Genomic DNA, 13,214 nt, shown 5'->3' with positions numbered 1-13,214 from the left:
TACTCAAATACTGGGTTGATGTTTTTATTTTTTCATTTAGAAATCTGGTATGTGGTAAACAGCTCAAAACTACGGTCAAGAAGACCTTGTGCGTAAACTTTGTATAACTCATAGTGAACATTCACGTGCAATCCTGGTTAAACATTTCAGCTGTCTTAAGCGCTCTGTAAGAAGTGAAGGCAGAGGCCATCAAATGTCAGAGGCAGAATTAATGATCAATCAAAGAATCAAAGTACAGCAGTAGAAAAAAATGGAAAACATATTGAACGTGTAATTAGAACTTTGGGGCAACTATGTTGGAGATGAAGAAAGTGAGGACTCTGTGAAAGTGGCTTACCGGTTATTATTACTGCTCAGTGCTCTGAATTATATATTCTTGGTTGCTGTGATGTGGCATGCTCTTGGCTTGCCATTTTGCATTGCTCAGAAATAACTGGAAGTTGTTATTTCTCTTGGATAAAAATATGAGCTGGATTCGAGAAGCTACATCATCAGCACATGGAAAAACTAAATTGTTCTCATTGTAATGATGACAACATACAAAAGTACTATTCATAGGACCAAATCTGAGGTTGCAGAAATGATTTTAAAAAATTGTTTCTTGTCCTAACGGAATCTAGTCAATTTTAACTGTCTCATCATTCATATGTGTTCCATTTTCCCCATCTTTCTTTTGGTTTAAGGAATTCTGCAACAGACATCGAATTAACCAGATTACTGTAAACTAAACACAAACAAGATAGATAAACAACTTTTTCCAACTCAAAAAAATTATTTAAGTACCATGTGCTCAGAGTTTAGTATTAAGGACAGTATATCTGAGTACAAGAATGCTTATTCTTGGCAAAATAAAAGTCTAGATTTTAAGTGAAAAGGCTTACGTGAGGAGGTCACTGTGTAGAATGAAAAACCCATTCCTAACATTACTGTCATTAATTAATGTGTAAATGGATTGAAAACAGATGTCAGTATCTTCCAACACAAGAAATGATAAAAGTTTGCATTTATTTTAAATATAAAAGCAAATGTCTATGAAAAATGTTTCCATTTTTCAAAGCCCAAGGTTAATGAATTACATATTTATTTCTTATTTCAAAATCCAGAATATGTGAATGGAATTTTCTATGCTTTAGAATGATAGACTTCTAAGGAATATCTCATCATAATAATCACAGAATGATTTCCTTTTTGGAAACATAGCTCTCTGGTGGCTCAGTTTTTTTTTTTTTTTTAAGCTATAAATTTTGTCTTATTTTTCTTTTCTCATAAACAATTAGGACCTTAGTGAACAAAGACAAATATTTCTTTGAAAATCCACATACTTTAATGTTATTGCTTAGCTATGTCAAAGTTAAATTGCCACATTCAATTGTCACAAACATTTTTGTTCTCATTTCTTAATTGTAAACAATACTAATTCAATTTTTTTGATGTTTCACAAGAGGCTGACTAAGCATTCTTTAAAAACTCTATGTGCCATTTTTCCTTTACTATGCTGGTTATTTTCTTCACTTAACATATGTGATATCATGAAATACTATTTAAGTTCTAATCAGTTTTATATATTATTTTGCATTTTCCCCAAGACTTCAGTAAAAAGGAATATTTGCAGTTCCTCGTTGTAAAAAAGATAATGATTTACCTCTCTATTTTGTTTTAAATAATGGACAGCATTAGTAAATTACCAGCTCTGTTAAAAAATTAATGTGATCACCATTTAAGGAAAAATACCGTGTATAATATCCTAGAAACAAAATACAGATATTACTAAAATTTTGCGTATGAATTGGATTTTATACGCAATCCTATTTGGTATTTTTTGGTACTGTAAAATGATGTAAGTTGGACTCCAGTATCTATATGCTTCTTTCAATGTTAGTGAAGTGAATATACCATTCAATATATTCAATTGAACAGACCATTCAATATACCACAAGCATAATAACTTTAGCTTAAGCATGAAGCATAGCCTAATTTATTGCAAAGGGGATACTGTGGAATTTGCCATTAGGAACAAACCTAAACAAAGTAATTCCTGTCAGTATGCCTGAAGTGTATTATTTGTAACAAAGATGTTCTCACGTTTATCAGATTTCTTCACTGACTGAATCATCAAAACTCAAATAAGCATTTCTTTACGGGGATCTTGCAGAGTTTTCCTAGAATCTGATAAAGCTATTGACCGTCTTCCCATGTGTAAATGCTGACATGCATCCATAATTTAAAAGACAATTTCAGGGGTTCAGTCACCCTTCTCAATCCATCCATGAATTTCAGGTTAAGAATTCTTCTACTTTTGTGGGGCTAATTCATCATGGATTAATGCAGCCTTAAATGGAACTCCTCCTTCTACTGATGCAAAAATTAAATTGATCATCGGTTGTAAAATATACCCATTGACCTCCGTTCTTCTACCTTGTAGGCTCTTCTCTTCACTTTCTCAGATCTCTCCAAACCATGAGTCTCCTACCCCAGATAGAGATACCATTACACTCCACCCTGGTAACAATGAATAAACCTGCATTCGTGGTTTCATGTTTATCCTGAGTAATAGTTTCATACAAAATTAATACATATATTAAAATTTATACTGAGTAATAATTATATGACTGTATAGGAATTTCATAATTACTAATTTGGTTTTATTAAAAATTTAACCATATAGTTAAAAATTATTCAACCACACTCAAGCGGCCTTTGGGCAGGATTTATTCTGAACCACTTTCTGAAGGAGTGGGCAGTCTCTGGCTCCTGCCCTTCCCTGAGCTAGTGTTTTCCCCCTAATCTAGCTCATCATGATTTTGATGATAATGATAAAAAGACTAGGAGTGTATTCAATCTGTGGAATTAGAGCTACCATTGCCACCTGGAGCTGGAATAAGATGTATCTGTCTTTTTTCACCTGGTAGCAATTATAATAATGAAGGTTAATAACTTCTGCTGTTTTTGATGTCTTCAACAAAAGGGTTACTTTGTAATTGCAGTACTCAATACATTGTGATATGAAAAAAATATTACCTTTTTCTAGATACCTTAGGATATTCTCAAAACTATCTAGCTGTGGTTCCAACATGCCCAAATGATGGAGGGTCTGATTACTGTTACTAGAATTCTCTTTATCGAAAGGAAACTAAAGGAGTTTCTGGGAGTGGGGACTGAAATTTAGACTAAATTAAAAGCATGCATTGCTCTTGGTTATTCTACACAGCAGAATGCTAACCTCTCCCTGTTCCTCCAGTTACTTACTTTACAAACAAAATATGTTGTTTTCATTATGTAGAGCTTGGTCTCTTTCTTCATAAATGTATAATTAATAGTGATTTAGTGAACATCTACACATATCAGTATCTTTAGGAAAAACAACAACACCACCTCTGGGGTTTCAGTGCCCAGCTTTAAAATCTTTCAAGCAATGAAATACCATGACCAGAGAGATGTGAGTGTAGATATTCTTACAATTCTAATAGTGAATCAAATCACTTTATATAAAATCATATGACTTCTCATGTGTTGTTGGCAGAAGTGCCTAGTATGGAAGGCATTATGAAACTGCCTCAAAGGAATAATGCAAAGAATTTAGGAGAAAAAAAATGATGAACTTTTTGACTAGACCTCTTTACTGTGTTTTTTTGGTAGTGGATATCCTACTTTTCAACTTTTAAATTTTCGTGTGAAAAATATCTCAGAAATCTACTTTAATGCTCAATTTTCAGCTTGATAGAAATCTTATGGAAAAATAGGCACTTAGAAACCCAGAGACCTTACACACAAAAGGAAAGCCAAATATTTGTGGTAGTTAGTCACCATTATAAATAGACTTCACAGCAGCAAATCAAATGTAACATTAAATAATTCTGAAATGAAAGTAAGCATTCTGTAGAAATGTGACATTTTTGAGCAGAAGGTTAGTTCATTTTAGGTGGATGTTGGAAGTAGGTGTTCTTAGAACTTAATGTTTTTACTAAATATTAAAATTGAAATTTTAGTTCATAATGAAAAGAACAGCTTTGTACAGTACCAGAGCTTTCCCTCTTTTTACAAAGTAGTCGGACTTCCATTACACGTCATTTATTCCCTAAGTTCTAAATTAAGGAAAAAGTATCTGTTTAATCGCCAATAAAATAGGCAAAATTCATCATTCTAATATTCGAACTCAGAATCAACTAAAAACATAAAATTGATCCATGGCTCAAGAATTATTTCAAACTGTAGTAAAAAAAGGTATGTTCAAGAAAATAATAACATTGACAACAACAACAAAAATAAAATGTACACAAACAAATTAAAACACCCCTTTCCCCAAAAAACAAAAGCCTGTTTTTCAAGCTACTTTCATTATTGCCCCTTATTTTAAACAAATTCCGTAAAAGTCAGTTACATTTGACAGTGGAGTGTTTTTTTTCTGGGTACTTCTCATGACCGGCTAGAGAATTTTACTAAGTTCAGTAGTTGGACAGAGTGGCATGTCCAGTTGTCTACCTCTACCTGTGATATTGGTCAAGATGTGGGAAGCAGTTTTGGTTGTCTTGAAGTGGAATTTGTGTTTGGAGGAGAAGTCAGTTATGTAATTGCTCACTGTCTAATGAGTTGTGGCATCACTACGAAGCTGTGATTGTGTACCCAGCCAACAAATCACACCTGAACAGCTGAATACATATTCGCATCTGATGTCATTCAAAGTTGATAACATTTCAGTAAATATTTGATTTGTGGTGCATGAAAAAATATGTTTGTGTTCAATAATTGATTTTAAGTATTTCTTAATTTTGTCTGTGGGGTGAACAGTTTGGTCAACTGATATGGCAAAACATGACAAATCTGAATAAGAACTACTAATAATCATAAACTACTCCAACGGATCAAAGTCTTGGGATCACTGATGGTTTTATGTTTCTCTCTAAAACTTTACCGAAGATGGTTACCATAAAAACAAGTATATATTTTAATAGAAATATGTTGACCACATTTATAAACATAGGGGTATTGAAGAAAGACTAAGGAATTACATACTCATAAATTGTTATAAGTTATGAGGTCACCATACACTAAAATATGTATGTTTCAAGGCAGAAATAGTGGATCGCAATGATAATTTTTGTAAAGTAAAAGATGAACATGGAATAAGTATCAGAGTGAAAAGAACTGTTCTCCAGGTTAATAGCAGGTGCTTTGAAAAGTGACTTGAAACATAAATACCTTTAAAAAAGAATTCACCTTCCTTTCTACTTCCTCCTTATATGCCAGCCCCATATCTGTCCCCAATGTTCAAAAACACAGTGGTCCAATGTTTCCCAAACCTTCCAGTTACAACTGTTGAGTGGCTTTTGTCATTTTCCTTAATAAGAATGTAGTAAAACAAGATCACTGAGTTGCATATTATAATTTTGCATTTCAACCTCTTTACCCACTATGAAAAAGAAGCAACATTTCATTGAAGTCAGCCTGTTGGCACACATTATTTTTGACCACATTATTTCAGTTTACCCCAAAATAGCATTGTGTAGTATGTCATTGGTTCTTCTTATTTCCAGTATACTCGTATATAGTATTGCCATATGGCATGTTATTGCATTTCACTGTTTACATGCCTATCTCCCTTTGCTAGACTGTGAGTTGTTTAAAGACAGAGAATATGTTTTATTCTGAGTTCTTTTTCATCTAGCATAATGCAAGGGACATTGTAGGTGTTTGGTAAGTATTTATTCATTCAAAAAATGCTCTAGACATTCTTGCAAATGAACATATCTACTATGTTTTAAATTCTGAGTACAATATTCTTTTTTGAGTCTTTTTTCAGACTTATATTTTATTTTAAAGGCAGGTAAACAAGCAATCCAAACTTGTTTCTCTGTGTTAAGCTAACATGGGCATTTAAAAAAATAATACGACACTGTGATTTTCACTAAACTAGGAAAGGTTATTTTGGAGCTGCTGGGACTTTAGATATTTGAAGTAGTAATTACTTCCTCCATAAATGTTACCTTTTAGAGTCAAATACTGCTTTCCTGCTGCAGTTCAACTTTTTACTTAAAGGAAAATGTCTTTTACTCATAATTCATCATGCTATAATATTATATGTGGTAATTCTCCTTTTCATTTGTTTTGGTAGCATTTTAAATTCAATGAAGCATCGTCATAATAATGATAGTAGCTTACATTTATTCAGTATTTATTCTGTGCCAAGCATTCCACTAAGTACTTTACATGAACTATGTCATTTAATACCCACGTAAAATTTATGATGTGTATGATTTTATATATCTCTATTTTTCTATCATCTATCATCTATCTATCTATCTATCTATCTATCTATCTATCTATCTATCTATCTATCTATCTATCTAGTGATCTAAGCTTAGAGAGGCAATTTTCCAACTGGTAAGCAGTATGGTCAGGATAATAATGGAAGGAGAGCCATTTTCAGATTTTGCATTTTTGGTTCTTTAAGTTCTGAGTACCCAGCAACAAAATTTAATATCATATTTTACATAATTCTGGAACAATGACCTATTTTAGTGAAGTACTTGTGTTATCATTTATAAAATGATGCATTGTGTTGTACTCAATAAAATACTATCAAGTCTCTGCAACTGAGACTCTAAGAGTATTTCTTACAGAGTGAATGGATGAAATATTAATTCTTACCTGATGATCATCAACACTTCATGTTGAAACTCACTGCTATCATTTATAAACTTACCATAGACTTGGGTTTGGTTCCAGAATTGGCCACTGGGGTGGGAGATGGTAGGTCAGTGGACTCGATGTTAGAAGACAAATTTATTTGTGTCTGATTCACTGAAATGTTATCTGCTCCACTTTCAGATCCCGACTCCAGATCCTATTAAAAAAAATGCATTGATATGAAGGGCAAGCACATGTTCTTTATATGCTTTTCTCCCTGCCACCAGTACCTTTCCACCTCCTCTTTCTCCCAACACACATGGACACACTAAAGAATTGATGACAACCAACATTGACTTGTTACCCACAATCATGCATTATTTTGTAATCACAATGATACTCTTCAGAGGGCCTAATTTTACAAAGCAACTATTGGAGAAAGAGGTATTAGGTTGGTGCAAAAGTAATTGTGGTTTAAAAGGTTAAAAATAATTGCAAAAACCGCAATAACTTTTGCACCAACTTAATAATATACAGCATTGGTAATTTAACAGCTGATTGTGAATTGGACGGAGCAGCAATGGGAGGTAGCTGGGACACTGCAGTGAGTCAGGAGGTAGAAGCCCATAGACATTCTGTGTTCAGTATGTGACCTTGAGTAACTCACTTAACACCCCTCATGCAGCAGGGTCATTGTGGATGTCAAATGAAAAGACAATTCTCATTTCTCCTCACCTCACTCTCTTCTATGTTCCCATCAGACCTCCATGGTGACACCTACCACAATGGACTGGAATTATTTAGCTCAAATTTTTGTCTAGCTAATGAACTATAAGATATTTGAGAGCAGAAATCATGCTTTGTCATGTGCAATTCCATTCCATTATTTAAAACTGGATATAATGATAGCATGCACTCATAGAGTTTCATGAGGATTAAGCAAGATATATGCAAAGCACATGTAATTGACACATAATAATTTTCTTTAAGCGTTAGCCATTACTATAAATATTGTTATTGGTAACTAGTACCTAGTATGTGAATAAGACACCTGCTGAGTGAATGCAATTACTAGGTAATCTCTCCAAAGGCTGTGCATTTAATTTATCAAATGCTCTCTTTGTATTATACAGTGGCCTGAGAGCACAGAGGAAAGATGGGGGTTAGGAGAATGTGAGGGTGATAAGTAAAGGCACTTATCACTCTATAATGTTAACCTGAGAAAATTAAGAGTTAAATACCTTTATCTCTACCCTTTTAATATCTCAACTTTACCATGGCTTACATCATAAAATATTTTTTACACTGCCCCCTAATTCTCTGGCTTTATGCTCTACCATTCTCTTGTTTCTTAGTATGCTCCAGCCATACTCACTGTTAGTCAGTCCTTCCAGTATACCAGCTGGGTTCTATGGCAGGGACTATGTCCTTTCTTGTCCCTTGCCCCAGTATCTCCCTTTGCTGGCTCTTTCTTGTCACTCAGGTCTCAGTTTGAATATCACTACCTCAGAGAAGCATCCTTTGACATTTCAAGCTGAAGTAGTTTCCTCCCTTAAACCTTCACAGCACATTATTCTCCTATTACCTTGCTTGTCTAGTACATATAAATTATATCCATCCATCCTCTCTCTCTCTCTCTCTCTCTCTCTCTCTCTCTCTCTTTCTCTCTCTTTCCCTTCTACCTACCTACCTACCTACCTACCTACCTACCTACCTACTTACATACCTACCTGTTATCTATCCAACTTCATTCATCTCTTATTCTAATCCTTGTCTGTCTCCCTCTTTTGGAATCTATGTATCTCCAAAACAGGAAATTCACATGTTTTGTTAACTGATACATCCCTGGATTTTAGAATAGTGCCTGTACCTAGAACATGCTAATGAAATATTGTTTTATGAAAGAATAGACTGACAAATAGTAATATTTAGTCTAGGAGGTGAAAGACCTGTAAACTGAAAACTATAAGACACTGATGGAAAACACTGAAGAAGACACAAATAAATGGAAAAACATCCCATGACATTTGATTAGAAGAATTAAAAGTGTGAAAATGTCCATACTACCCAAAGCGATCTACAGATTCAGTGCAATCTTTGTCAAAATTCCAAAGGCATTTTTCATAGAAATGGGGAAAAAAAAATCCCAAAATTTGTATGGAACCACAAAAGATCCTGAATATCCAAAGCAATTTTGAGAAAGAAGAACAAAGCTGGATGCATCACACTTCCTAATTTCAAACTTTATTACAGTGCTATAGTAATTAAACATTATGGTACTGGCATTAAAAACAGAGACACATAGACAAATGGCATAGACTAGAGAGTCCAGAAGTAAACAATGCATTATGGTCAACTAATATTTAACAAGGGAGCCAAGAATATTCAATGAGGAAAAAACAGTATTTTTAATAAATCATTTTTGGGAAAATTTGAATTATCATGTAAATGAATAAAACTGGACCCCTATCTTACACCACTTAGAAAAATTAACTAGAAATATAGAAGAAAACATAGCAACAAGTTTCTTGATATTGGTCTTGGCAATGATTTTGGGGTATAAAGCCAAAAACACAAGTAACAAAAGCAAAAATAAATAAGTGGGACTATACCAAACTAAAAAGATTCTGCACAGCAAAAGAAAAAAAATCACCAGAATGAAGTGACAATGTAAAGAACTGGAAGAAAATATTTGCAACCATATATTAGATAAGGGGTTAATATATAAATATATATAAAGAACTCATACAACTCAATACCAAAAACAAAAATCTGAGACTTTCTAGTCAAGCTGGCAGAGTAGGTAAACACTGTGCTCACCTCCTCTCAGGACCACATCAATTACAACTAAACCACAGAACAACCATTATTGAGAATTGCCTGAAGTGTAGCTGAACCGAAATCCTACAACTACAGACATACAGAAGAAGGTACCCCGAGACTGGGAGGAGGGACAGAGACGTGGAATGGGCTGGTCCCACACCCACGTGTGACCGTTAAAAATTGGGAGGGATATCTTGGCTGTGGAGGTCCCCCCGCAAAGAGCCATTGGTCCCAGCCCCTCCCCAGTCCAGGGTTTCAGTACTGGGGAGAGAAGACCTCATAATTTCTGGCTGTGAAAACCAGCAGAGATTGTGGCTGAGTGAGACGAAGGTGGCTGCAGTCCCAGGCTGCAATTCCAGACACACGTGGCTAACAAATACATAAAAAGGTGCTCAACATCATTAATTATCAGGGAAATGCAAATCAAAACTACAATGAGACATTACCTCACATCTGTTAGAATGGCTATAATCAGAAAGACAAGAGATAGCAAGTATTGATGGGGATGTGTTGAAAAGGGAACCCTTGTGCACCGTTAGTGGAAATGTAAATTGGTGCAGCCATTATGGAAAACAATATGGAGTTTTCTCAAAAGTTAAAAAGAGAACGATCATATGATTCAGCAATCCCATTTCTGGGTATTTATCCAAAGGAAATGAAGTCACTGTCTTGAAGAGATTGCTGCACCCCTAGGTTCGTTGCCGCATTATTCACAATACCCAAGACATAGAAACAACCTTCATAGATGAATGGATAAAGAAGATGGATGGATACACACACACACACACCCACACACACCCACGCGCACACTTACAATGGAATATAACTTAGTCATAAAAAGAAGGAAAGAAATATATACTAAGTATATAAATATATACAAAGGTTTGTTATTTTTTTAACTTGTTTATTTACTTAAATATTATTAACATGTTTATTTACTTAATGATGATTCGCCTTAGAGGTGTTGGCCCTGAGTCCCTTACATCCCTCAATAGATAAGCAGTCAGAAGGAGTCTGAAATAACTTCCAAATCAATGGTAGAACTATACTAAAAATTTGATACAGAATAGTTCTATTTTGGTAGATGTTCAGGTTTACATATAGGATTTTCCACCCCTTTGATCTTAGGTAAACGCATAATTTCTTGACTTAATGCGTTCATTATTGTATAATAAAAGTAACAGATTAATTGAAAAGGGATGCATGGTTTAACTATAAACACATTCTACCATCACATTTGCTATATGTGCAAAAGCTAAGTCATTTAATATGGAACTAATATTAAATATGCAAAGTGCATAGTTAGTCTGGAACCTGTGTCTTCCAAATTTTATTTTGAGTGTCAGAATTCTCACCTCTGTCCTGTTCATTTTATTTCACTAAGTTAATTTTAGAGTGTTCTCAAATTAATATCATCTAAATTCGTTCTTGTAGTATGCTGGATTAGTTTACCCAGCATCCATCCATCCATCCATCCATCCATCCATCCACCCACCCACCCACCCACCCATCCATGCATGCAGCAAATATTTATTAATCATCTTCTACAGGCAATGTCAATTTGTGGACCCTAGAAATAAAATACTAAACAAGACTGACGCAGCATTACTAAACAACTACAAGAAAGAGTATGTGACTACTAGGAAGCATAATTTCCCAGGGTGACCCTCTTTCCTGTTTAACTAATAGTAACTGTTTACTTTTGAATCACACACTTCTCTTATGGACTCGGCATGAAGGATAGAATTATTCGAGTCATCTTTATGGAACGCTATCAGGGTCACCTATGGGTAGACACTGTCGTCAGAGCTGTTTCATTTGCAAGAGGGACTGCACGACATAAAGAGATATGATGCTCATAGGAAAAGAAGTGGAAAGTGGAAAGCTCACAAGAACGTGCCGCCGCAGGTTGGTGGGTGTGCTGGACGGAGAGGAGCTGGTGCTGAGAGCATTCTCAATGTCCTGATCAAGTTGGTCCAGTTTCATAATTAGCAGCACCATGGAGTCCAGCCGCGTCCTGTTGCGATCTTCTTTTATTTCCTGAGGAACAGAACATGTTGTTACTGAATCTGAAGGCAAATTCTCAGAAAGAATAAAAAGTTCCCTGTTCTTCAATGTGACAAAAAGAACCCTGAATGATAGGCAGTCTTCTAAGGGGGAAGGGAAGTTCTGGTCTGTATCATCAATGGGCTCTTCATTGGGAAGATCCTGCCTTGCTGCCAAGAAAGCATTTTACATGAATATTAAATATATGTCTTCTGGAGCAAAGCACAACGGAAAGGAAGTAGAACATCAATGAGGACTGATACATATTTACGAATTGTCAATTAATTATTCTTGGGGAAAGTTATATACTATACTTGTCACAGTACAAATCAGTTATAACATACTAATAATTAAATTATTTGTGGTTAGACATTTAAAGATGCACATAAGAAAATATTTTTGGAAGGATATTTCTGACTATAGTTAAAAACGGGAAGAGACTCAAACAAGGCAGGTTTTCGGTTTGTGCAGTGGGCAGGAATTTTTTTGTTGTTTTTTTGTTTCCTTTGTTTTTTGCATGGGTCCATTTTCCTACTACTGCTTCAAGCCATGTCATTATCAGTCTTTCTTTTCAACCTTTTTTTTTTTTTTTCACACACTTTTGAGAAAAGCCCCCACAATAATACTAAATTTAGTAAACGGACATGGTTACTTATTTTAAATTCTCTATAATATAGACATGTACTTATGGAAATACTGTCCTTATAGGAATAGCTAAAGCTTTTCAGTGGCCATATAACGTTATTTGGACATGACTGTTTACTATTCTTCTGTGTTCAGATCAAGGAATCTTCCTTGAGGAATCCTATTAGGAATCTTCCAAATTCCCTGTATCTTTTTTACAGTGTTGGAGTTGGGTAGGGTATTGGGGGGAAATAAAGACCATGGAAAACACAAGTAAGGTTCTTTAGAAGCGAAATCTATTGAGGGATATAAGGGACTCAGGGCCAATCCTTCTGAGGCGAATCATCATTTGTGACTCATGTTGCCATCCTCTTATCTGTCTATTTACCTGAGTGAAATTGACTTTGAAAGGACCACCAGTGGCAACCTCAAAGAGAAAATATATCATGACTGAAGCTGAGGGGTCTGAGTATAAGGGAGCAGGTTGGGGGCTTTGCTTAGGTGACGGTATTGGTAGTAGGGTGAACCAAGTGACTGCTTGAATCAGATCTTTTATTTGGCATTTTTCTTTTAATCCCTCTACATTCCCAAGCTACCATTAGGAGGAAGCCTCAAAGAACAGGGACTACGGTAATTTCATGGATTCATCTAATTCTGTAGGGGGTCTCTATACCTCAAACAGCCAGGGCAGATTGTCAATATTACAAAGCATTATCTTTCAGATGTCAAATAATTGATTTATTACATTAAGTTAGTCAAGGAATCATTACTTAAGCTAAAATTGCTAACTTATTTGGGTAAGCTGAACTTGTGCTTGGTTTAACAGTTTAATGTCAAATGGAAAGAGCTAGTAATAAAGACATTAATTTTGAGAATAGATTAAGAATTTTTGGGGTTAACTCCTTTAGAATACTATGCTGTGATTATTCACTTTCCTTCCACTGTCTCTGCTGTCTAAAACATGTAATGAGGCTCTGACAGAGAATTATAGAACTCTTGACACCATAAAATTTTGTGCTTAAGAGGGTCCAGGATATTTACAAACAAACAGACCTAAACTTTAATATATATATATTCCTCAATGCTACAGAATCTTG

The 13,214-nt window shown here is 34.9% G+C and overlaps 1 protein-coding gene across 2 annotated transcripts in view; it reads right to left on the bottom strand.

Moving 5' to 3' along the window:
- Positions 1-13,214, bottom strand: part of DLC1 (DLC1 Rho GTPase activating protein) — a 378,978-nt gene that overhangs the window by 278,335 nt on the left and 87,429 nt on the right. For both annotated transcript variants that reach the window (XM_088793389.1, XM_074329716.2), the window contains exons 3-4: positions 11,338-11,487; positions 6,701-6,841 (exon numbers count right to left, since the gene is read on the bottom strand). In XM_088793389.1, coding sequence (XP_088649515.1) covers positions 6,701-6,841; positions 11,338-11,487 — 291 coding nt within the window. The remainder of the gene's footprint in view (positions 1-6,700; positions 6,842-11,337; positions 11,488-13,214) is intronic.

The sequence above is a fragment of the Rhinolophus sinicus genome, chromosome 16 (genome assembly GCF_057876585.1).
Source record: "Rhinolophus sinicus isolate RSI-liver-muscle chromosome 16, RSI-T2T, whole genome shotgun sequence".
NCBI classification, from domain to species: Eukaryota; Metazoa; Chordata; class Mammalia; order Chiroptera; family Rhinolophidae; genus Rhinolophus; species Rhinolophus sinicus.
This window is presented reverse-complemented; position numbering and strand designations above follow the sequence as displayed.